The 26,254-nt window shown below is 47.3% G+C and overlaps 1 protein-coding gene across 1 annotated transcript in view; it reads right to left on the bottom strand.

The window, feature by feature from the left end:
* FAM20C (FAM20C golgi associated secretory pathway kinase) overlaps positions 1–26,254 on the bottom strand; it is an 80,464-nt gene that overhangs the window by 42,952 nt on the left and 11,258 nt on the right. Inside the window, 2 exon segments of the mRNA XM_032231213.1 lie at positions 12,430–12,570; positions 12,573–12,607. Coding sequence (XP_032087104.1) covers positions 12,430–12,570; positions 12,573–12,607 — 176 coding nt within the window.

Below are 26,254 nucleotides of genomic sequence, written 5' to 3' on the forward strand. Positions count from 1 at the left end.
GTTCGGTTTAGGGCTTCCGATCTCCAGAGAGCCTCCGAAGCCTGGGGAGGCCTTTTTTTGCCCTCCCGGAGGCTTGAAAAAAGCTTCCAGAGCCCGGGGAAGGCAAAAACACATCCCCCACCATTGCCGTGATACAGGAGGTCAACCAGGCCACGCCCACCATGGCCCACCCCACCCAGCAACCAGGCAGAGAAATCCTTGCTAAAAGTTTTGACGCCCACCCCTGCCCAATACAGATGGCCAACATCAGCTTTGGGGCTTCTGTCCCCACAAGTCTGAATCGGTTTAGGGACAACCGAGGTCGGTTTAGAGGCAACTTGGAGAGGGAAGCGGGAATGGCCTTGAGGAACAGGTAGAAAAGTTACATCATGAGAAAAAAACTTTTTAGACAAGAGCAATGACAATAGCAATAACCTTTAGGCTTATATGCTGCCCCATTCTACTTTAAATCACTCCTTTAAATCATTTAACCAACCTCAGGAAGATTGAGTCAATCTTGGACCCCGTCAGGATCAAACTCCAGGCTGTGGCCAGAGTTTGCCTGCAATGCTGCACTTTAACCACTGCACACCACAGCTCTTCTAGGAAGTGGGGCACCGAGAGTCCCTAAGGGTCACTAAAAAAACCTTCTTAGTTCTCATGAAGGTAATGTTCTGAGCTAGGCATCCCAAGATCATGGAGCCGACTCCCTGTCCCGATAAAACCTCTTTTATTTAGGTTAAAGGGAAATGTTCTCCAGCAAAATGCCGGCCAACAGTCTTGAGATTTCACAACTAGAGACCTTGATCCGGCTTGGAGAGTTGCCAGGCCGATATCTTCCAAACTCCATGCTGTAGCAGCAATTCCTTGGCAAGAAGTCAAGGACAGATCTCCACCCTAATGAATGGAACTAATTGTCTCCTGCAAACTCCACTCCCCTTCCGCTCCTCTTTTATTCCCTCTGGGAGGGGCCATTCATCGTCCACCTGTGGCTTTACTCTCAAGTCGACCCTTGTTCTTTAGCTGTTCCCTTTTTCTGGCAGCTCTGCGCATGCGCACACTGGGAACAGGCTCCAGCTGTTCTTCTGCCACACTGATTTCAGACTCCGAAGGCAGCTGATAACTGGCATACGGCCCTGGCCCCCTCTCTGCCTCCAACGCAGAGCCCTCCTCAGAGCCTTCCCCAGAATCCAGGACTGGCCCATGTTCCTCCCCAACCCTCCTCACTGTCTGAATCTACTGCCAGCTCCTCTGGCCACTGGCGGTCCGCAACACCTGAAGGGTTGAAAGATCATGGAGATGTTTCACCGAAGACTCAGGCATGGTGCTAAACTGGCACATCCTGGGAAGACTGTCGCTGTCACAGCTGAGCTGTTATTGTGCAGAAACTCTTAGGAACATAACAGTTGGGGATGTTTTCATGCCTGCAGCCCAGCGGGATCATATATTCTGATTTATTTTTATTTGCTGTGTTAAGCACTTTGGGGTCATCCATCAAACGGGGCCTCCCAAAAGTTGGGGCCATTATCATTCACCCAGTAACCGATCCTGTCCCTTTCTCCAGGAAATGAATGGATGGCTTTCGTGCTACCATCTACCCAAGTAGCTTCGTGTCCTCTGGGGATACTTAAAAAAGAGAGAAGCCAAATCAGAGGCGAATCAGAATTGAAAGCCAGCTAAAATCGCTAAGCTTCAAATCCGAAAATAAACAGAGAAGAATCCTCAAAGAAAAAAACCACCTAAGGCACAAATTACGGTCATAAATTAGCATCAGAAACTCGTTAAGGTGCCCACGTGCGACCTAATAAAAATAGGAATGCTTATGTCACCTTATATAAACTTTTCCAGGTCAAAAGGGGTTATATACCATATTTTTCGGAGTATAAGACGCACCAAGGTTTTGAAAAGGAAAATTAAAAAAAAAAGTTTTTGCACTCTGCAAACCTCCCCAAAATGGTCCGTTTTTGTTGGAAGAAATCTTTTGTTTTTTCCCACTTTACAGGGCTAATCCTGTAAGGAAGGCAGGGAGGAAACATTCTGGTGTGGTTTCTAGCCTCATCTTTATTGCCCTGCTTACAGAAACTGCCTCTCCAGTCAACCCTTATTACCACTGTAACAACTAAGGTGAAACACCCATCAACATGAGTGACATTGAGTTGGCCACACCCACTCAGTCACAAGACCACCAAGCCACGCCCACCCAGCTGGTCATTAGGACAGAGGACTGGTTGTTAAATTATTTGAATCCCACCACTGACATACCCCCTGGCCAGCTGGCTTTGGGTTTCTGGTGCTCCGGCACGCACATGCACAACATTCTGGTGTGGGTACTTGGTGCCGAAACGGTTTGCCATTACTGCCCTACACCAGGGGTTGGCAACTATAAACACTCAAAGAGCCACAAAAGTCCCAACTGGAAGCCCCACCATTCAATTCTGTAGCCGACCGGAAGTCCAGTTCCACCACCATAGAGTCTCCGCCTAGCACGGCGTCCCTTTTCTTCTACCTTCCCTAACCAAACGCCCTATCAATTTTGGAGCTGACCGGAAAACCCGCCCCTTACACGAGAGTCTTCTCCTGGCGCACCGTGCTTCCCCCCTCCAGCCGGAAACTCCTCCCAAAATTGTGGCACCGATTGGCGACAGGGAGCCGCAGCAGAAGGATGAAAGAGCCACATGCGGCTCCAGAGCCGCAGTTTGCTGACCCCTGTCCTAGACCATTTCAGACAAATGGTTGTCCAACATCTTCTTAAAGACTTCCAGTGTTGGGGCATTCACAACTTCTGGAGGCAACTTCTGTTCCACTGATTAATTGTTCTCACTGTCAGGAAATTTCTCCTTAGTTCTGAGTTGCTTCTCTCCTTGATTAGTTTCCACCCATTGCTCTTCAATTTCTTTCTTTCTTTCTTTCTTCTTTCTTTCTTCTTTCTTCTCCTCTTTCTCTCTCTCTTTCTCTTTCTCTCTCTCTCTCTCTCTCTCTCTTCCTTTCTGGAGAAAAGTTGTTCCACTGGTTAATTGTTCTGATTGTCAGGAAATTTCTTAGTTCTAGGTTGTTTCTCTCTGTGATTCGTTTCCATCCATTGCTTCTTGGATGGAAACGAATCAAGGGCCAGGTGGCTCAAAGGAGAATGCAAGCAAGGGCAGGGGAGCAGAATACAATTAAAGGCTTGGCTCACAACCCAGCGAGAGTTGTGGAAAACCCTCCGGCGTGCATATGCTGAAACTCTCCCAGCGTTCTTTGCAGCCGAAAGAAATACAGGTGAAAAGTCAGCCGGAATCCAGGCTCTCTCTTCTTATTAACCAGCAGTGACTTTTCCCCTGCAGAATTTGATGGGGGTCAAGGGATCCGCCTGATCTTGGCGGATTTTTGTCTTTTGCTTCGGTTAATCTTTGTGTGAGGTGGCCTCACCTCCTCCCTGTCTTCCATTCACTTGGCGCAGGGGTTGCTGAGATGCCTACATATTAAAGGCATCATTTGCATCTTTATGGCCTTTCAGAATTGCGTAAACAGTCCTGGATAATCTTTAGCCAGAGTTAAACCATACATACTGGGGGACTCTAAAGGTTTGAGTGTGTGTGGGTGTTTGTATGTTTGTGTGTGTAGAGAGAGGGGGGGGAGAGAAGGAGAGAGGAGAGAGGGAGAGGGGAGAAAGAGAGGAGCGAGGAAGAGAAGGAGAGAGGGAGGAAGAGAAAGAAGGAGAGAAAGATAGAAGGAGAGAGGGAGGGAGAGAAGGAAAGAGAGAGAAGAGAGAGGGAGGGAGGGAGGGAGGGAGAGAAGGAGAGAGGGAGGGAGAGAGAGAAAGAGAGAGGGAGGGAAGGAGGGAGGGAGAGAAGGAGAGAGAGAGAGGGAGGGAGGGAGAGGAAGAGAAGGAGAGAGGGAGGAAGAGAGAGAAGGAGAGAAAGATAGTAGAGAGGGAGGGAGAGAAGGAGAGAGAGAGAGAGGGAGGGAGGGAGAGGAAGAGAAGGAGAGAGGGAGGAAGAGAGAGAAAGATAGAAGGAAAGAGGGAGGGAGGGAGAGAAGGAGAGAGAAGAGAGAGGGAGGGAGGGAGAGGAAGAGAAGGAGAGAGGGAGGAAGAGAGGAGAGAGAAGAGAGAGCGGAGGGAGGGAGGGAAGGAGAGAGAGAGAGAGAGAGGGAGGGAGGGGAGAGGAGAGAGGGAGAGGGAGGAAGAGAGAGAAGGAGAGAAAGATAGAAGGAGAGAGGGAGGGAGAAGAGAGAAAGAGAGGAGAGAGGGAGAGAAGGAGGGAGGGAGAAGAGAGAGGAGAGAGGGAGGAAGAGAGAGAAAGAAGAGACAGAGAGAGAAGTGAGAAGGAGAGAGAGAGAGAGAGAGAGAGAGAGAGAGAGAGAGAGGGAGGAGGGAGAGGGAGAGAATGAGAGAGACAGACAGAGAATGGGCATCCAGATTAGCATAAAGTTCAAGATTTAAAGTCAAATGAATAGACTAACAGAAGGGACCTTGGAGATCTTCTAGTCCAACCCCCTGCTTAGACAGGAAACCCTACACCACTTCAGACAAATGGTTACCAACATCTTAAAAACCTCCGTGTTGGAGCATTCACAACTTCTGCAGGCAAGTCATTCCACTGGTTAATTCTCATTGTCAGGAAATTTCTCCTTAGTTCTAGGTTGTTTCTCTCCTTGATTAGTTTCCACCCATTGCTTCTTGTCCTGAAGGAGGTGCAGAATCCGATTCAAAATCTCAAAAAAAAAGTGGGGCAGGGCCCTGTCCAGTGGAGTTTTGTATCCAGATGTTTCTCAGCAATTTCAAGACCTTTCCACTGCCTTCCTAATCTAAAGAAAGTGGAATCAATCAGAAAAAAATCCATTCGTATATTTATTCGGGCGATGGCCCGCAAAGTTTAAAATTTATTCGGCTCATTGTCAGCGTGCAATTGTATTTATTTGCTTCATTTTTGCTTTTTCAAGTGTTTCCCTCCATCCAATAGGCTTCGCGTTTTTGAAGGGAAATAATGACACCCTCTGGTTTTCGCTTTTATGCAAAGGGAAAAGAGGGTGGGATGGAGGATGGAACCACTAACTCCTGTGCGGATAAAACCATTAGATTCCAGAATGTGCAACGTTTCAACTCGAAGATGTGATTCGAAGCCAATTTCCCTTATTCCCTGCCTCAAATCCTAACAGAAAACTCTGATAAACGGGCTGGAATGAACGCCTTTCAATCAATTTTGACAGCCCCAAAGAATGCTTTACTTCTCTCTCTCTCTCATCAAGTTTTCAAATCAAATCAAACTCCGACTTGACTTGTGAACTGAGACGAAAACATTAAAATGGGGCTGATCTGCCTCTGGATTCTAGTTCAACTCTCGGGGAAGAGTTGAGTGGAAAAGGGCAAACAAGAGGTGTGTGTAAAATGCCTAATTTATCTGTCCATGGAGGCTCTCAGTTCTCCACATCACGGTGGTCTCCAAGGTGCTTTTTCAAAAGGCAACTAACTGGACTTTGTTTTCCCTTGAAGACAGTTTGCTTCTCATTCAAAGGAGCTTCCTCAGTTCCGACTGGATGATGGGGAGTGGAAGGATTTATTCCTTGCAGACAGAACTGGCCGTTTGCGTTCTTTTAGAGAGTCGTTGAGGCCACTTGGAGGTTTATCTGTGTCCTCGAGGTCATCGGAGTAGCGCCAAAAGGGTGTGGACCAGTGGTGGATTTCAAATTTTTTTAGAACCTCTTCTGTGGGTGTGGCCTGCTTTGTGGGAGTGGCTTGTCGGCCATGTGACCGGGTGGGAGTATTCCTCCTCCAGTCATGTTGGCTCAGGAACTCTGGCATTGAAGCGTGCAAGTCTTAAAGTTGTCAAGTTACAAGACCCTCGCACCCCTAACCCTTTAGAAAAAAAACCCAGGGGTGTTCAAACTTGACAGCTTTAAGACTTGTGGACTTCAACTCCCAGAATTCCTCCTCCCTTCATGTTGGCTCAGGAACTCTGGCATTGAAGCGTCAAGTCTTAAAGCTGTCGTTGCAAGACCCTCGCACCCCTAACCCTTTAGGGAAAAAAACCCAGGGGTGTTCAAACTTGACAGCTTTAAGACTTGTGGACTTCAACTCCCAGAATTCCTCCTCCAGTCATGTTGGCTCAGGAACTCTGGCATTGAAGCGTGCAAGTCTTAAAGCTGTCAAGTTACAAGACCCTTGCACCCCTAACCCTTTAGAAAAAAAAAACCCAGGAGTGTTCATACTTGACAGCTTTAAGACTTGTGGACTTCAACTCCCAGAATTCCTCCTCTCGCTCTTCATCTTGATGAGTCCGGACGGGCGGGGGGAGGGAGCTGGAACCGGTTCTAAACGGCACTGTAGATTTGTGGAACCTCTATAAAAGAGGTTAGAACTGGCAGGAACCCACCCCTGGTGTGGACCGACCCGGGGCGAATCCTGCAATATTATCCATTATTTGCCTTCATTCATTCTATGCAGTAGAAATGCGGTGAGCCGTGTGTGGGTCTATACATTGGGGAAACAAAACAGCCACTTCCTAAATGCGTGGCACGACGTAGGAGAACAAACCCACTGGGACTAGATTCAGCAGTCCATCTGCATTTCAAAAGACGAAGGCCACTCTTTTGAAAACAGCGAAGTCCACAGTTTGGACAAAGAGGACCACTGTTTTGAAAGAAGAGGGGTCGACGAGGCCATCTATGTCCAAATTAGTACAGCCTTCGTTGTCACTGTACATCATGCATACAATGAAATTGGACAGCCCTCTTTCAACAGAGGAGGAGGGATGCAACATCATCCTTAATCCTGGGGGGGTGCAAATTTACACCCCTCAGAGAGGGCAATTTGGGGGTCCTCCTGGATTCGCAGCTGACACTGGAACACCATCTGTCGGCTGTGACCAGGGGGGCCTTTGCCCAGGTTCACCTGGTGCACCAATTGCGGCCCTATTTGGATCGGGAGGCACTTCAAACGGTTACTCACGCCATCGTCACCTCAAGGCTGGATTATTGCAACGCACTCTACATGGGGCTACCCTTGAAAAGCGTTCGGAGACTGCAGCTAGTCCAGAATGCGGCCGCGCGAGTGATATTTGGTGTACCGAGGTACACCCACGTTACACCTGTCCTCCGCGAGCTGCACTGGCTACCAATTGGTCTCCGGATGCAATTCAAGGTGTTGGTTATTACCTTTAAAGCCCTACATGGCTTAGGGCCAGCGTACCTGCGAGACCGCCTACTGCCACATACCTCCCAGCGGCCGGTGAGATCCCACATTGGGCCTCCTTCAGATGCCGTCAGCCAGACAATGTCGGCTGGCGGCTCCCCGGAGGAGAGCCTTCTCTGTGGCTGCTCTGACCCTTTGGAATGAGCTACCCCCAGAGATCCGGACCCTACCCACACTCATGGCCTTCAGGAAAGCTGTTAAAACCTGGCTATTCTGGCAGGCCTGGGGCTGTTGACCTCACTGTTGAGGTCCAGCCCCGATTAGAACGAATGCATGTCTTGTGATTTTAAATCTGTCTTTTTAGACAGATCAGGCTGGGGGGTCAAATTTTACACCCCTCAGATAGGGTTCGCAACTTGGGAGTCCTCCTGGACCCACAGCTGACTCTTGACCATCATTTGTTGGCTGTGACCAGGGGGGCCTTTGCCCAGGTTCGCCTGGTGCGCCAGTTGCGACCCTACCTGAACCGGGAGGCCCTCACAACAGTCACTCGTGCCCTTGTGACCTCTAGGCTGGAATACTGCAATGTGCTCTACATGGGGCTGCCCTTGAAGAGCATCCGGCGACTTCAGCTAGTCCAGAATGCGGCCGCGCGAGTGATTGTGGGCGCACCGCGGTTCGCCCACATAACACCTATCCTCCGCGAGCTGCGCTGGCTACCTGTTGATCTCCGGGTGCGCTTCAAGGTGCTACTTACCATCCATAAATCTCTCCATGGTAGTGGATCTGAGTACTTGAGAGACCGCCTCCTGCCGATTACCTCCCTTCGACCGATTAGATTGCACAGATTAGGCCTCCTCCGAGTTCCATCCGCCAGTCAGTGCCGACTGGCGACTACGCGGAGGAGGGCCTTCTCAGTAGCAGCTCCGACCCTTTGGAACGATCTCCCCATGGAGATTCGCACCCTCACCACCGTCCAGACCTTCCGCACAGCCCTTAAGAACTGGCTATCCCGTCAGGCCTGGGGATAAGATTCTAATCCCCCCACCCGAATGCTGAATGAAAGTTGTGTTTTATTGTTTTATTTTTTATTTACGCACTGTCTTATGTTTTATCTTGCACCCCCCTTCCCATGAACTTTAAGCCGCCCTGAGTCCCCTCAGGGAAAAGGGCGGCCTATAAATGACAAATAAATTCTAAAAATTCTAAATTTATTATTTCTTTCTTCCTCTTCTTTTTGTAAGCTGGCCGGAGTCCTTCGGGATTGGGCGGCATATAAATTTTATTAATAAAATAAAATAATAAAATAAGAAAATAAATCATCTATCCAGTCTACAACACGGTCCTTTCAAACAGTCCAAGAAGGCTCCGCATCCATTATACATCACTTGGGTGACCCTGAGGGCCCAGAGAAACCTCCAAGTGGCCTCAACAACTCTCAGTGAGAGCGCTAATGACCAGAGAACTGCAAGGAATAGAAATCCTTCCATTCCCCACCATTCAGTCAGAACTGAAGAAGCTTCTTGGATGAGAAGCGAGAGAGGAAAAAACAAAAAAAAGTTCAGTTGCCACTTGAAAAAAACAACACACCTTTGGGCCGTGCCGAGTTTATCATTCAGAAGATCTCCGACTCAACTATGGAGATCAGAAGGAGAAACCAATCGTGTTTCTCTACTTCTCCTGCCAAACGCTTTCCGCATCTAGAAAGGACGAGCACCAAGGGCAGAATTACAATCAAACTCTTCTTATTCAAGAACTGTGAAAGGTAAAGGTTCCCCTCGCGCATGTGCTGGTCATTCCTGACTCTAGGGGGCGGTGCTCATCTCCGTTTCAAAGCCGAAGAGCCAGCGCTGTCCGAAGACGTCTCCGTGGTCATGTGGCTGGCATGACTCAACGCTGAAGGGCACGGAGAGCGGTTACCTTCCCACCAACGGTGGTTCCTATTTTTTTAGACAGTTGGACTAGATGACTTACAAGGCCTCTTCCAATCTGCATATGGTTTACACAAAGTCCTCATCCTTTCCATAACTCTGCAGTACTTTTTAAAAAATTAAATGATCCACCCAAACAGAAATACTGGGGAAGTTAGAAATGAACTGATTCCTTTATAACCTCTTAAATGGAATAATAATAATATAAGAATGGCAAAGAAAAAGAATAACTATGTGAATGTATATCTATAACTGTATGTAAGAGAATAAATGACCGTAAAAATATAAAGCATAATATAGGTAAATAATATTTGGTCATAAGTAGCTAAGTATAAATAAATAAAAGAATTGTACATAAAATGGATAACGAACAAGGAGATTGCGAACGCAAGATAGAAATGTATAGTAGGGAAAACACTAACTGCAAAGAAACCGATTCGGAACTGCGGTATGATATACGATGGGACTTATTGTCCTATGTTGTTTTTAAGTTATGTGTTTGTTTATGTTGATGTGCTTATGTGTATAAAATAGAAATATATTAAAAAAAAAGAAGAAGAAATGAACTGATTCCATTGATGGTCTCATTCTGACCAGGTAGGTAGACAAAAGAAGGCTTACAGACAATCCTGTTCTTTGGAAATCAAAGGGTGATCTTCCTCCTAATTTTAATAAGGAGAAAGGAGCGCCTGGAATTACTAACGTGTTGCGTCTTGATGCTGTGCACCACACAGATTTTCTAATTAAGGAGCCTGTTGGCTCACGCAAAGTGGCATTATTAGAGCTGCAAATTTTCATGTGCAGAAAGAAAATGGCTAATTATGGTCATTTCTGTACTTTAGTCCTGGTAATTAGAGGCCCAAAACGCACCTCACTTTTCCTTGAGCCGAGTCCGCCTTGCCTTCGGTTGCAATCTTGAAGGCTTTTAATTAAACCTTTGAAGAGAGTCGTGCCGAATGAAAGAAACAAATGAATAAGTCAAAGGGGGAAAAAAAATGGGTCTCACAAGGGACAGAAACATGTTCTAATCCTCCCAAATTTCAATCTACTAGAGAACTTGATCTTGAACTTCGTGGCTTCTGCAATGCTGTCGACCTCTCCGAGTTAAAATCTTTCGGTTTGTTCATCCAAGAGGCTGAACTCTGCCAGCAACTAACTTGGTTTGAATACAGGTAGTCCTCGGACTTACCACAGTTCAGTTCGAGACCATTGAAAGTTACAATGGCAACATGTTTTACAGATGGTACCCTGGCACCAACAAGGTTAGCTAAAATCTTAACAAATGCCTCCCCAAAATGTTGGAAATGCAAATCAATACACGGAACATATAGCAATAGCAGTTAGACTTATATACCGCTTCATAGGGCTTTCAGCCCTCTCTAAGCGGTTTACAGAGTCAGCATATCGCCCCCAACAACAATCCGGGTCTCATTTTACCCACCTCGGAAGGATGGAAGGCTGAGTCAACCTTGAGCCGGTGAGATTTGAACAGCTGAACTGCAGAACTGCAGTCAGCTGAAGTAGCCTGCAGTGCTGCATTTAACCACTGCGCCACCTCGGCTCACCATTTATGGTGGACCTGTGAGGAGGCTAAAAATGTTTTTGGAAAAGGATCAAAAATTGGCTGGAGGCAATAACAGGGGTTAAAATAGAATGGAAACCTGAAGTTTTTTTAATTAGGAATAATGTCTGCAAAACACAAAAAAGAAATCCAGTATTTAATACTACATATAATCACGGCGGCAAGGATTGCCTTTGCCCAGAAATGGAAAAACAAATTAATCCCAAGCGAAGATGAAATAATAAGAAAGGTTATGGATTGTGCCGAAATGGACAAACTAACTAAAGAAATCCAGGGAAAGGAAGAATCAGAATTCTACCAGATATGGAATAAATGGTATAGGTGGATGGAGGAAAGAAACAAGAATCAATGAAGGAATGAAACAAAACTCAAAAAAATAAAAATTATGAGTAAAATAAGAGGGTTAAGAATGGTGAAATCCGAATGAAATACAATAGAAGGGGAAATAATATAAGGTGAGCGGTATCGATTGATGATTGCTGTCATAAAAAACAGGAAGTTCCTGTTCGTACTGTATTGTATAAATGTGGTGTACGTCTAAGTTTTATGTGTGTGTATTTTATATATTTGTTAATAAAAATATATTTAAAAAAAGAAAGTTACAATGGCAACGAAACAAGTGATTTAAGACCATGTCTCATACTTAGATTGAGACCAGGGGTCGGCAACCTTAAACATTCAAGTAGGCATGGCCAACTTGATATCACTTATGTCAAGGGACATATCACTGGTCTCTACTAGCCCTCCCCAAGCCCGCCCAGGGTCCTTAGGGCCCCAACAGGAAGCAGTTGCTGGAGCTAAGCAGCCACCGTGAGAAAGAGTTGGCAAAACAGCTCCATTCAAATTGGATGTAGCCAAGAAGGAGGCTCAGCAGAAGCACCTCACTGAGGACTAGGAGCATAGGCTTTCCAAGCAGGGGGAAGACCTGTGGGAGTGCAAGGCCAGGTACCGCGCCAGGAGGCTCAGCAAGCTGAGATGGTCAGCCAGTTCCAGGCCACGATGCAGTCCCACTGGAACGAGGCCCTCCGGGTCTTTGCCACTTAAACCGCTGGCCTAAACTAATGTTTCTCAATTGCGGCCGCTTTAAGAAGCGTGGACTTCAACTCCCAGAATTCCATGGAGAACAAAACATTTCCACAAGGAACCGCCAATAGCGTGCTGCTAAATAAAGACAATTGAATACCTGTTATATTCGGAGATAAAGTGGAACATAGTTTAATGTGTTTGGCTTAGCCATGAATGAAAACATGGGTGAGGTGAACTACCTTTAGCCAATTTCCATTTTATCAGCCTAATAAATTTCATTCAACATAGAGTTGACCTACAACTTACAGGTGGCTTAATTCACCTCTGGTCATTCACCTTCACCTGCTCTCGGGCGTGAAAGTCACATCTCTGCAGCCCACCAGCTTAACAGCCCAGAGGAATTGCACTGTTCATCTAAGAATGGAGCCTCCAACTTTAAGACTTGTGGACTTCAACTCCCAGCATTCCTCAGCCAGGCTGGCTGAGGAATGCTGGGAGCTGAGGTCCACAAGTTGCCAAGCTTGGAGACCCCCTTGTGGGTCAACCCTGTGTCTAAATGAAGTTCTAAGACCAGAAGGAGCAAGTCAAAGGGGTGTGGCCAGAGGATCTAGGTGGAGCTAAGGGCCAAGATGGGCAGGGCACTGCATTAAAACAAGGCTCACTATTTAATCAGAACGACAAGTATAAACGCACCAACGGTCAAATTCGACTCATGCCAAAGAAGCATTCTCCCAGCCAGCCAGAGAAGACACAGCTGCACCCACACACAGATGGCAACAATGATTTGGACTGCAACCTACCAACGCTGGTGATTTTCTGGGTAGCCAAATCGTGCAGCAAGGTGCCAATCGCCGGGTTGTGCCTGGAATACAGCTCGTACCGGTTAATGCCAATGTGGAATTTGAGCCAATTTGGGTAGGAATCGACAGACGTTTCGCCGTGGGTAGGAAGTCCTCATCTTCATTCCCTTCGTTTTGCCTGTCGAAAACAAACGAGAGAGAGATACAAGAGAGGTTAGGTTTTGTTCACGGGCCGGCAACGGGTTTTGCAATTCTTTGGGGTCACCCATGCCAACCTACTATGATGTTCCAAATCGTGACCCGACAAATGCGCGCACAACAAAAGCGCGCCGACGAAACCGTGCCGAGAAAACCGTGACGTCATAAATGCGCTCACAACAACCCGCCGACAAAACCGAGGTGGCGCAGTGGTTAAATGCAGCACTGCAGGCACTTCAGCTGACTGCAGTTCTGCAGTTCTGCTGTTCAAATCTCACCGGCTCAAGGTTGACTCAGCCTTCCATCCTTCCGAGGTGGGTGAAATGAGGACCCAGACTGTGGGGGCGATATGCTGACTCTGTAAACCGCTTAGAGAGGGCTGAAAGCCCTATGGAGCGGTATATAAGTCTAACTGCTATTGCTAAAACCACGCCCACAAAAGCGCGATTTCAGTTAAGGTAAGGGTTACGTTCAGGGTTAGGTTTAGGGATTTCAGTTAAGGTAAGGGTTAGGTTAGGGTTAGGGTTAGGGTTAGGGTTAGGGTTAGGGTTAGGGTTAGGGTTAGGGTTAGGGTTAGGGTTAGGGTTAGGTTTAGGGTTAGGGTTAGGGTTAGGTTAGGGTTAGGTTTAGGTTTAGTTAGGTTGGGTTAGGGTTAGGGTAGGGTTAGGGTTAGGTTTAGGGTTAGGTTTAGGGCAGTGATGGCGAACCTATGACACGCGTGTCAGTGCTGACACGCATAGCCATTTGGGGTGACACGCACAGGATTTCATGCGATTCATCCTCGCTCCTGCACGGCCGCCGAGGATGAAAGAATCTGTGCTGGAGGAAGGGGGGGGGGCGGGACGTGTGATCTCCCCCGCCCACACTCACTTACTGTATCGCCGCCGCCCCTTTCTGGCGAAGGGGCTGCTGGTAAGGCGTGCGTGCCGTGCGCACACACGTCATCAGCGCGGCGAGGGAGGACCCGCAGGAGAGGAGCGCGGGAACAGTGCGCTGTTTATTTATGAAAGGCTCTACAAATTTAAACTCTGCAAGTTTGAGCATTGCTCATCCATAGCTCAGCATGCAAAAGCGCTTAATGAGGGAGAATTTATTAAAGAAACTCTCCTAAGATGTGCGCCAGTTCTATTTCACGATATGCAGAATAAAGATGCAATTATTAAGAGAATATCTGAGTTCTCTTGGGGCGGGCTGGAGCGGCATGTTGATGAGGACGTGGAGCTGGAAGCAGCCGACTCCACAGCCCTGGTTCACGGCACCCCAAACAAGTTCATAATATCAAGGGCAACATACGAAATCGACTGATGAACAAAGAAGTTACTAAGCAGGTATGTTAAATAATTTGTTTTTGGTTTATTAAATACAATTATATATTGCAATTATACATTTTTGTAGTTTAAACTATAAATTGCGCAAAATTATGTTTTTGTCGAAGTGACACACAACGCGAGTTATGCTCGATTTTTTGCCGATTTTTGACACACACGCCAAAAAGGTTGCCCATCACTGGTTTAGGGTTAGGTTTAGGGTTAGGTTTAGGTTAGGGTTAGGTTAGGTTTAGGTTAGGTTTAGGTTAGGTTTAGGGTTAGGTTTAGGGTTAGGTTTAGGGTTAGGTTTAGGGTTAGGTTTAGAACTCGCGGTTATTTCTTGTTTGTTGAAGGTGCACTTTTGTCGGCGTGCTTCTGTGCTCATTAGTCGGCGCGATTTAGAACTCACGGTTTTCTCGCTGCAGTTTTGTTGGTCGCGCTTTTGTCGAGTGCGCATTTGACGGTGAACCGTTCGAAATAGGTCAAGTGGCATTTTTCTCTACATTAAGAACCCAAGAGATAGCCTGGGTTCAAGAGAGACCAAGATCAATCTTACTGTTCTCAACCTTGGCAACCTTGGAAGATGGGTGGACATCAATTCCCAGGATTCCGCATCCATCCATGGTCTAGCTCACTGTTTCTCAACCTTGGAAGATGGTTGGACATCCATTCCCAGGATTCCTCAGCCATCCATGGTCTATCTCACTGTTTCTCAACCTTGGAAGATGGGTGGATGTCCATTCCCAGGATTCCTCATCCATCCATGGTCTATCTCACTGTTTCTCAACCTTGGAAGATGGGTGGACGTCCATTCCCAGTATTCCTCAGCCATCCATGGTCTATCTCACTGTTTCTCAACCTTGGAAGATGGGTGGACGTCCATTCCCAGGATTCCTCAGTCAACCATGGTCTATCTCACTGTTTCTCAACCTTGGAAGATGGGTGGATGTCCATTCCCAGGATTCCGCATCCATCCATGGTCTAGCTCACTGTTTCTCAACCTTGGAAGATGGGGACATCCATTCCCAGGATTCCTCAGCCATCCATGGTCTATCTCACTGTTTCTCAACCTTGGAAGAGGGGGACGTCCATTCCCAGGATTCCTCAGTCAACCATGGTCTATCTCACTGTTTCTCAACCTTGGAAGATGGGTGGACGTCCATTCCCAGGATTCCTCAGTCCCATGGTCTATCTCACTGTTTCTCAACCTTGGAAGATGGGTGGACGTCCATTCCCAGTATTCCTCAGCCATCCATGGTCTATCTCACTGTTTCTCAACCTTGGCAAACTTGGAAGATGGGTGGACATCAATTCCCAGGATTCCTCAACCAACCATGGCCTATCCTGCTGTTTCTCAACCTTGGCAACTTGAAGATGGACGGATGTCCAAAACTGAGTTCTGGGAGTTGACATCTTCACATTCAAGTTGCCAAGATTGAGAAACGTTGAACTATCTGACCTAAATTGCTGGTGCTGATTGCTTGTTCATCATGGACCACCACTTCTGCTGCACTGCAACCACTACAAAGGACTTTCAACCAACTGCACAAGGAAGCCCGCTAATCTCCCAGCAGATGTCCTTCAGAGGCAGCCACACCGCTATGAAGGCTTCTCCACCCCTTGAATTTTTAAGAACACAGTCACTTCTCATGGATGGTTGAAGAATGATTTTGATGCCCCTCTAGGTTGAAGGCTGGCCTAGTTGACCTTTAGCAACCATCCATCCCCATAATTTGATCATCTCCATTTCTTCTCAATGAACGGGGAGAACGTTGCTTACTTATTTACCACTTACGCCATTCCCATTTGCAAACTAATGAAGTTCAGCCCAGTTCAGAAGAAGCTGTACGCTTGGACACCACCTTAAAATATCAAGAAATAATTGCTAGAGGACCTGCGGGAAAGGATCTCTGCTAAACCGAGGGATCATCCCATAAGGGATTAAACTGGCGTTAAGAAGAGGAACCCAAGGAATAAATAAGCAGTTGCCCCCAGACTAAGGTCCCTTCATCCCACAAGGAGGTGGAAGTCCTTGTGAAATCGTTTCAGAGCCTCGTGGCTCGCATTTCCCCTTTTTGAAAAGATGAACAAGCAACTCGCCATCTCAGCTGCTTCTTGCCCTGCCAAGAAACTGTAAGCATGTTGGAAAGCGACTATATACACAGAAGAGTCTCAGTTTCTTAGGAAGAGTGAACAGTTCTGTCAAAAATCCACCGTTCATATTTGAAAGCAGGCCAAAGGCAGAGCAGTTCAAATCTCTCTCTCTCTATCCTCTCTCTCTCTATCTCTATCTCTCTATCTCTATCTCATCTATCTCTGTGTATGTTTACACTGAGACAGAAGGTTCTAACAACCTAGACAATCAACCTCAATGCTACCCTGGAGAACTCAGAAATTCTGACTCAATTCCCACCACGAGAGGAGGAACCCCTTCAGGTAAGCTAGTAGCAGATGTGTTCCCACAACAGGCTAAGTTGACTGAAGGTCCTTGGTGCTCTCTGAGCTTGGTTGCCAGGACCAGCACTGATGACGTTCCCTAGTTGGGTAATGGAACGTCTGCAAGAAAACCACCAAGCTCAGAGAGCACCAAGGACCTCCCAATTCTCCTCCTCCTTCCACACTCCACAAATCTCACTCCTTCTCGCACTGATGATGTTCCGTAGTTGGGTAATGGAACGTCTGCAAGAAAACACCAAGCTCAGAGACCAAGGACCTCCCAATTCTCCTCCTCCTTCCACACTCCACAAATCTCACTCCCTTCTCGCACTGATGACGTTCCGCAGTTGGGTAATGGAACGTCTGCAAGAAAACTACCAAGCTCCAAGGACCTCATCGTCCTTCTCCTCCTTCTCCTTCTCCTTCCCCATCTCCAACTCCTCCTCCTCCTCTTATTCTCCACTCCACAAATCCCACTTCATTCTAGCACTGATTATATTACCCAGTGGGCAGAGGTGAGTTGCTCTTGGTCTGGCCTGGTTCGCCCGAACCAGTAGTGGAATTCAGGCTTGGGTTGCGATCAAGGCCTGCCATGCCCCCAAAATGTTCCTTTGCTGCTGCTGGGCGCTGCCATTTTGGATTTTAGTGACTGCACATGCACAGTTCACTGTAAATTGTCTGCACATACGTGAAGAGCAATTAACATGGAACAGCACACGTGTGCGCATTGCACGCAGGTTGCAAACCGGTAGTAAATTCTCCCAATTCTCCTTCTCCTTCCGCGCTCCACAAATCTCACTCCTTTCTAGCACTGATGTTCCCTAGTTTATTTATTATTTTATTAATTAGACTTATATACTGCTTCATAGGGCTTTCAGCCCTCTCTAAGCGGTTTTACAAATTTTTGGCAAATTGAGTCAGCAAATTGCCCCCACCGTCTGGGTCCTCATTTCACCCGCCTCGGAAGGATGGAAGGCCTTGAGCCGGTGAGATTTGAACTGCTGAACTGCAGATAACAGTCAGCTGAAGTGGCCTGCAGTACTGCACCTAACCACTGCGCCACCTCGGCTCCTTGGGTATGAAAGGTCTGCAAAAAAACCCACCAGACTCAGAGAGCATCAAGGACCTCTCAATCCTCCTCTTCCTTCCTTCTAGCACTGATGATGTTCCGTAGTTGGGTAACGGAACGTCTGCAAGAAAACCCACCAGGCTCAGAGAGCACCAAGGACCTCCCAATTCTCCTCCTCCTTCCACACTCCACAAATCTCACTCCCTTCTAGCACTGATGATGTTCCCTAGTTGGGTTATGAAAGGTCTGCAAGAAAATCACCAGGCTCAGAGAGCATCAAGGACCTCCCAATCCTCCTCCTCCTTCCTTCTAGCACTGATGATGTTCCCTAGTTGGGTAACGGAACGTCTGCAAGAAAACCACCAGGCTCAGAGAGCACCAAGGACCTCCCAATTCTCCTCCTCCTTCCACACTCCACAAATCTCACTCCCTTCTAGCACTGATGATGTTCCCTAGTTGGGTAATGGAACGTCTGCAAAAACCACCAGGCTCAGAGAGCATCAAGGACCTCCCAATCCTCCTCTCCTTCCTTCTAGCACTGATGATGTTCCCTAGTTGGGTAACGGAACGTCTGCAAGAAAACCACCAGGCTCAGAGAGCACCAAGGACCTCCCAATTCTCCTCCTCCTTCCACACTCCACAAATCTCACTCCCTTCTAGCACTGATGATGTTCCCTAGTTGGGTAATGGAATGTCTGCAAGAAAACCACCAGGCTCAGAGAGCATCAAGGACCTCCCAATCCTCCTCCTCCTTCCTTCTAGCACTGATGATGTTCCCTAGTTGGGTAACGGAACGTCTGCAAGAAAACCACCAGGCTCAGAGAGCACCAAGGACCTCCCAATTCTCCTCCTTTCCACACTCCACAAATCTCACTCCCTTCTAGCCACTGATGATGTTCCCTAGTTGGGTAATGGAATGTCTGCAAGAAAACCACCAGGCTCAGAGAGCATCAAGGACCTCCCAATCCTCCTCCTCCTTCCTTCTAGCACTGATGATGTTCCCTAGTTTGGGTAACGGAATGTCTGCAAGAAAACCACCAGGCTCAGAGAGCGCCAAGGAGCCCTCATTTCAACCCTGAGCAACAAATACTCTCCTTTATTGGTAAGTTGAGGGGGGGGGGGACTTCACACTGGTTAAGTTTCTCATCATCATCTTCAGTGGCTTAAGCTACTGTTTGCAAAGACCTGCTGATCTAATTGAAGGCATAGCCCATTTTGCAAAACCAGAAAATGTTTCCGATTTAACAGAGCATAAACCTGTTAAATCTGAAACCCGTTTTCTGGTTTTGCAAAATGCTGGTTTCTTCCCGGTGTGATATGAATTTAGCCACAAACTTAAGCAATCCTTGTGCCTTTTTAAAAAAAAACAAAGGAGACTTTTGAAACCTAACCCCCTGTTAATATTTGACTGTTCTGTCCTTCCTCCTACTCATTTTTACCTATGTATATTTGGGGACAAGAGTTCAGTTGGTTAGTTCTGGAATTTTAATGGCATTGTGTTGGAAAACTCCAAAGTAGCTAAAAGAACTGACAAGAACCACAACCGGATGGAGTGTGTCATCAACATTATGGGGAAGTGGGATGAAACAACTCCCACATATCACAAGAGATATTTGGAGGTGACATGGAAGTTACATCAGGTAGAGAAGATGGTGGCCACATTGCCCGAGGCAACCCTAGTTTGACATCACTGGATTGATTGCTATCATGCTTTTGATAAAGGTAAAAGTTCCCCTTGCACATTCCCGACTCTAGGGGGCGGTGCTCATCTCCGTTTCAAAGCCAAAGAGCCAGCGCTGTCTGAAGACGTCTCCTTGGTCATGTGGCCAGCATGACTCAACGCTGAAGGGGCATGGAACGCTGTTCCCTTCCCACCAAAGTTGGTTCCTATTTTTCTACTTGCATTTTTTACGTGCTTTTTGGCAGAAGCTGGGACAAGTCTCGGGAGCCCATGCCATTACGTGGTACTAGGGATTCGAACCGCTGAACTGCCAACCTTTCAGATTGAGAAGCTCAGCATCTTAGCCACTGAGCCACCACATCCCGTATCATGCTTCCGAGTCCAGCTCAAAGAGTTAGTTGGTAACTGTAAACAAGATACCATATTTTTCAGAGTATGACACATCTTTCCCCACCCCCCAAAAAAGAGGGTGAAAATTTGGGTGCGTCTTTTACACTCAATACAGCATTTGTGGTCTCCCAAAACCCCACCCCCTTCACAAAAATGGATGTGCAGAGAGGCTTGTAAAGTGCTCCTGGGGACTGGGAAGGGCAAAAATGAGCCACAAGTGGGCCGTTTTTTGCTCATTTTTGCCCTCCCCCCCGGTTCTCGGGAGCACTCTACAAGCCTTCTAAAGGCTATGGATGTCTCTTTTTGGCAAAAAAATGGGCTGTTTTTTGCTCATTTCCCCCCCCCCAGCCCCCAGGAGCACTTTGTAGGCCTCTCAAAATCTCTGCATGCCCCGTTTTTCACAAAGTGTGCAAAAACTTTTTAAAAATGTACCTCTTCAAAATCTGGTGTATCTTATACTCTGGTGCGTCTTATATTCTGAAAAAATATGGTATATCAAAAACCACCTTGCCAAATGTGACTTAGCTCCTCCAGTCCAAACATCTAGAGAAGGTCTCCTGAGGGTCCCCCACCTCACAGGAGCTACGGGGTCTCTGATTCAGGGTTAGGTCTTTTCAGTGGGACCCTTCACACTCTGGGATATTCCCCTCCCCATGGAGACGTGCCGGGTCCTGATGTCCTCGTATTTCAGAGGGAAGCAAAGAACATCTTCAGTTTAAGCATCACTTTGCCCTACTATGAGGCTGGTGGACAAACATCAATTATTGCTCTGTGTTGTATCTGTGTCAGCTTTATCAGATAGGCCAGACAGGAAACAGGACCAGATAAGCTAATTCTACTTTATTGTAAAGCTACTTTAGCAATGCGCATGTGGAGATGAGGTGCGGGTGAGTGAAGCAAGAACAAGGTACCGTATTTTTCGGAGTATAAGACGCATCTTCCCCCCCTAAAAGAGGGTTAAAATTTGAGTGCGTCTTATACACTGAATGTAGCCACACCCACCCACAGGCCCCAACCCTTTGGCTTCTGCCTCCCAGCAATTTACCTCTTTGTAGCAACTGGGGGGGGGGGCCTTGCGGAGACTTCAATAGGCTATAGCAATCCCTGCAGCCTGAAACAGCTGATGATCGGGAGAAACTGAAAGTGAAACTTGCTGTTTGCTCCACCAGGGAAATTGCTGGGAGGCAGATTTTTTTTTCTTGTGCTAATCAGGCTGTTTGCTGCAAGGAGGTAAGTCAACAACTATAAATGCCTATAGAATGTTCAAATTATTAGACTTATTTTTTAAAGACTGCTTTCTTATTCAAGACAAGTTAACAAAATGAAGCTTTTTAAAATAAATGCTTGATCTGAAGAGGCTCAGTGCTATTGTTTTAAAAAGCGCTACTCTTTTAAATGGAAGAGAATAACTATACTTCCAGAAAGCACATCAATTTTAACAACATCTGTACAAGTATAGTCTGAAATATAACACTGCAAACAGTTTATATATTGTCTATGCTGTTTGCTGTTTGTTGCAAGGAGGCAAATCGCTGGGAGGCAGATATTTTTCCCTTGTTTTCCTCCCCAAAAGCTAGGTGCGTCTTATACTTGGGAGCGTCTTATACTCTGAAAAATGCAATAAATGAATCCCACCTCTGGACAGGATGTACTCTGCTTTTTAACCAGGTCTGGTTTGAGACTAACCAACTCTGCAGGGTTGAATGGCAAACCTACGTAATTACTAGAGTCAACGGTACGGATTTGTTCAATAGAACCGCGGTGTGTGTGTTTGTGTCTGTGTCTGTGTGTACCAACTTGAAAATCCTTGGAACGGTTTGAAAAAAGAGCCGTCAGTCACGGCTCAGCCCCATGGCTTTTCAAACACAGCGCAGAGACAACCTTGCACATGACATTCAGAATGGAAGAAATCAGTTCAAAAAGACTCTCTGGGAAGAAATCGTGTGTAGACATCTCCTCTCCGATCGCTCGATCCCGCCAATTATAGTGAAAACGATGGTTTTTTTCAACCGTGACTTATCTCTAAAACAGGTAGCATCTGGCCAGCTACATCTGAATCTGGAAGCTAAGAAGGGCTGGTCCGAATAGAATAACAGAGTTGGAAGGGATCTTAGAGGTTGTCTAGTCCAACCCTCTGCTTGAGCTGGAGAGCCTATATCTGTGATAGCTAACCTACGGTACGCGTGTCAGAGGTGTGGCTCACAGAGACCTCTCTGTGGGCATATGCGCTGTCCAGGGGTGGGTTCTGGCAGCCCCTACTGCCAGTTTGCTTGTGGGCATGCAGTGTGTGCACCAGTGGTGGGTTCTGGATCCTGTTCAAACTGGTACAGTTGGAAAGGGCCCGGTGGCATCCACATGGATGTGCATAGCGCGTGCATGCATCTTAGCGCCTCTGCGAGCCTCCGCGACACTCCAGCTGCTCAGCAGAGCGTCACGCAGGTGCTGTACGGGTCATGCCCAAGCATGGAAGCGCCAAAGACTTAAAAGACCAGTAAGGAGCTCAGGCGTACGGGTAGGCCCTCTGGAGCACCATACCGGAATGGTATCCAGTGCTCCGGGGAGGCTCCGGTACGCCCGTACTGCCTGCAACTCACCGCAGAAGCCAAAAACAAGATGGTGGTACCTACGGTGCCGCCAGGAGAACCGGTTTGGAGGCGTGGCAGGCCAGGGTCACTGCTGGTTCCAGCAACCCAGGCCTCCAAATCACTATGGGTTCAGCCAACCCGGTAGAAATCCACCACTGGTGCTGGCGCCAGCTGGTGTACACTGGTGCTGGAGCACTGGAAAAGAGTCCGAAAACAGCCCCCAAAACAGCCTGAAAATGGCCCCAAAATTGGCCAGAAAACAGGCATGCACACCGACCAGGAGGCCTTTGGGTTTCCGGCACTTCGGTACATGCACACGGCCTCAAACTGTTTGCCATTGCTGGCCTATATCATCATTTCAGACCCTTTCAGATCCTATACCAGTGATGAGTCACCTTTTGCTAAAGGTGTGAGAAAACTGTGTGTGCACGCTCTATCGCGTGCACAGGCGTGCCCACCCACCTGTGCATGCGTGAATGACTCCCTCCAGTGTGCCTTCATTCATTCATTCAGTCAGTCATTCAGTCAGTCATTCATTTTCTCTGGTGGCCTATGTCAATTGATGTCTCTGGGTAGCTTACAGTTGAGGGTTTACAACAACGGTGAAATTCAACTTTTTTTACTACCGGTTCTGTGGGCGTGGCTTGGTGGGCGTGGCAGGGGAAGGATACTGCAAAATCCCTATTCCCTCCCCACTCTGGGGGCAGCCAGAAGTGGTATTTGCCAGTTTTCCGAACTACTCAAAATTTCCGCTACTGGTTCTTCGAACTACTCAAAATTTCTGCTACCGGTTCTTCAAACTACTCAAAATTTCTGCTGCCGGTTCTCCAAGCTACTCAAAATTTTCACTACCGGTTCTCCGAACTACTCAAAATTTCTGCTACCAGTTCTTCGAACTACTCAAAATTTCTGCTACCGGTTTGCCGAACTACTCAAAATTTCCACTACCGGTTCTCCAAACTACTCAAAATTTCTGCTACCGGTTCACCGAACTACTCAAAATTTCCGTTACCGGTTCTCCGAACTACTCAAAATTTCCGCTACCGGTTCCCCAGAATTGGTTGGAACCTGCTGGATTTCATCCCTGGTTTACAAACTGCAAAAGCTTCTACCCTCCCACAGTAAAACTAAGCAAAATCCATCGTGGCTTAACGCTGGACATCAACCTGCTGATAGACTGAGGCCACCAATGGAGAAGTTAGTTTGCATCTCCTTGATCTATTCTGATGGTTTAAATTAGGTGCATTTTCTTCCAACGGATCTCTGATTAAGGCGACAAATGAATCTCCTTTGGAGTTTTCTGGAACACGCCCTTGTGACAGACAGTTCGACAGAAAACCAAGCTGCAGGGTTTTTTTTTCTGCTCGTTTTAGAAAAAAAGCCGGAGGCTTAAAATAAACAGCAGATAATGGCTGGTTTTTGCATCAGATCTTTTAAACGAGGCGAGCTACTCTGGCTTTAACTCTAGGCTGCCCCACGGAAGGGCAGGGACTCCCTTCCCCCAATGCATCCAATGAGATTTGGACGCCAGGAACAAAGGAGAGATTGACAGGCAGCTGAAAGAGCCAAAGGAAGGATCCAGGCCAGCTATCTTTCCTTCCAAGAGTGATGAGGGAGCAAGCTAAACGTTAATCTTTTCCCCTGCTATTTGGAGGTACTTTGCTTCGAAATAGGGAAGCTTGAGTTAAGGATGTGACTATAAGCCTGGAGTGCTTCAGGAAGGCCCTTTAGCCTCTCTCCTGTTCCTCATTGGTGTGGTCACATCCCTCCCTCCTTTCCTCCCTTCTTTCCCCTTCCTTTCCTCCTTCATCTCCCCTTATTTCCTCCCTCCCATTCCGCCCTCACTCTTCCTTTCTTCCTTCATCTCCCCTTTCCTTCTTCCCTCCCTCTCCCATTCCTCCCTCCCTTCCTTCCCCTTCCTTTCCTCCTTCATCTCCCCTTATTTCCTCCCTCCCATTCCTCCCTCCCTCTTCCTTTCTTCTGTCATCTCTACCTCCCTTTCTTCCTTCCTTCATCCCTCCCATCTTTCTTCCTTCCTTCCTCTCTTCATCCCTCTCCTTCCGTCCCTCCCTCCTTCCCCTTTTTTCTTCATCTCCCCTTACTTCCTCCTTCCCCTTCCCATTCCTCCCCTCTCTTTCTTCCTTCCTCCCTACCCTATCTTCATTTTTTCATCCCTCCCTCCCCTTCCTTTCTGCCTTCATCTCCCCACTTACTTCTTCCCTCCCTCTCTCCCCTATTCCTTCCTCCCTCTCTCCCCCTTCCTTTCTTCTGTCATCTCTACCTCCCTTCCTCCCTTCCTTTCTTCATCCCTTCCCCTTCCTTCCTTCCTTCCTTCCTCTCTTGACCCCTCTTTCCTTCCCTCCCTCCTTCCCCTTTCTTTCTTCATCTCCCCATACTTCCTCCCTCCCCCTCCTATTCCTCCCTCTTCCTTCCTTCCTCCCTACCCCATCTTCCTTTTTTCATCCCTCCCCCCTTCCTTTCTTCCTTCATCTCCCCCCTTACTTATTCCCTCCCTCTCTCCCCTATTCCATCCTCCCTCTCTCCCCCTTCCTCTCTTCTGTCATCTCTACCTCCCTTCCTTTCTTCCTCCCTCCCTCCCCCTTTTCTTCCTTGCTTCCTCTCTTCCTCTCCCTTCCCTTCCCTGGCACCGCTGACTTAATAACCACCTTGTCTGATAATGGAAATCCTGATCCAAATGCTCATAAGATGAGGACTATCTGTAAATCTTGCTGGCCCCCTCATTTATTTCAACATTTATTATTTAGGATGCAGTCTTAGGAAGTAAGAACCAGTTTCTCTAGTGGTTACAGATGCTGCTAAGAACAGGGAGACCCAAATTCTAATCCTGCCTTACGCAGAAAGCAGGCTGGTGGATTATGGGCCAATCTTCTTCTCTCTCAGCCCTGGGAAGAAGGAAAGCCAAGTGTTTCTCCTCTTCTGAACGTCTCGCCAAGGAAATGTCATCATGAATCAAGAAAAAACCCAAAGGAAAATATCAACAACAACCTCATGAAGCAGCCACCAAGAGGCACAAAACAAAATACAATGTTGTACTCCAAAGTTAAGGGAAAATGAAAAAAATCTGCTGGGTCTCCATTAAATCTAAACACTTCCTCTTCTATTTGATTTTATCAGACTAGCTGCCTATAAATATGGAATGATGGGTAGGTCTCCAACAGACACGCAGACTGCTAAGACATTTACACAGGTAAAGATAAAGGTTCCCCTCGCACATCTGTCCTAGTCGTTCCCGCCTCTAGGGGGCGGTGCTCATCTCTGTTTCAAAGCCGAAGAGCCAGCGCTGTCCGAAGACGTCTCCGTGGTCATGTGGCCGGCATGACTCAACGCCGAAGGCGCACGGAACGCTGTTCCCTTCCCACCAAAGGTGGTTCCTATTTATTCTACTTGCATTTCTTTACGTCCTTTTGAACTGCTAGGTTGGCAGAAGCTGGGACAAGTCACGGGAGCTCACTCCGTTACACGGCGCTAGGATTCGAACCGCCGAACTGCCGACTTTCCTGATCGACAAGCTCCCCTAAGCCATTTACATATGATTAGATTATTAGGATTCTGAAATCAAACAGAAAAAAAAATCGCCCCCTCCACCGGTATCATGGTCATTGTCCTATTTCCACAGCCTAGCAGCTGCCATCTCAAGGTTGCGACGAATTTGCCTGAATCAGTAAACAAGAATAGACTCTTTTTTTTCCAGTTCTTTTTCCGAGACTAAACTTCCGATAGAATTTATTCCAGAGGAAACACGGGCAGAACTGTCCCTTTGGGGTTGCAATATTTCTGCCTTGCAATATTTCAGGAGAGAGAGAGAGACAGACAGAGACAGAGACAGAGAGAGATACACACAGAGAGAGAGAGAGAGAAAGAGAGAGGCAGAGAGAGAGAGACACACAGACACACAGACAGAAACACACATACACACACACGAGAGACAGAGAAGACAGAGACAGACAGAGACAGAGACACACAGAGAGAGAGACAGATAGAGGCACAGAGACACACAGAGACACACAGAGAGAGACCCAGAGAGAGAGAGAGACCCAGAGAGAGTGAGACACTCACACACAGACAGACACACATGGGGAGAGAGAGAGAGGCAGAGAGAGACAGAGAAAGAGAAAGACAGAGAGGCACAGAGAGAGAG

The sequence above is a fragment of the Thamnophis elegans genome, chromosome 14, assembly GCF_009769535.1.
Source record: "Thamnophis elegans isolate rThaEle1 chromosome 14, rThaEle1.pri, whole genome shotgun sequence".
In the NCBI taxonomy this organism is placed as follows: domain Eukaryota; kingdom Metazoa; phylum Chordata; class Lepidosauria; order Squamata; family Colubridae; genus Thamnophis; species Thamnophis elegans.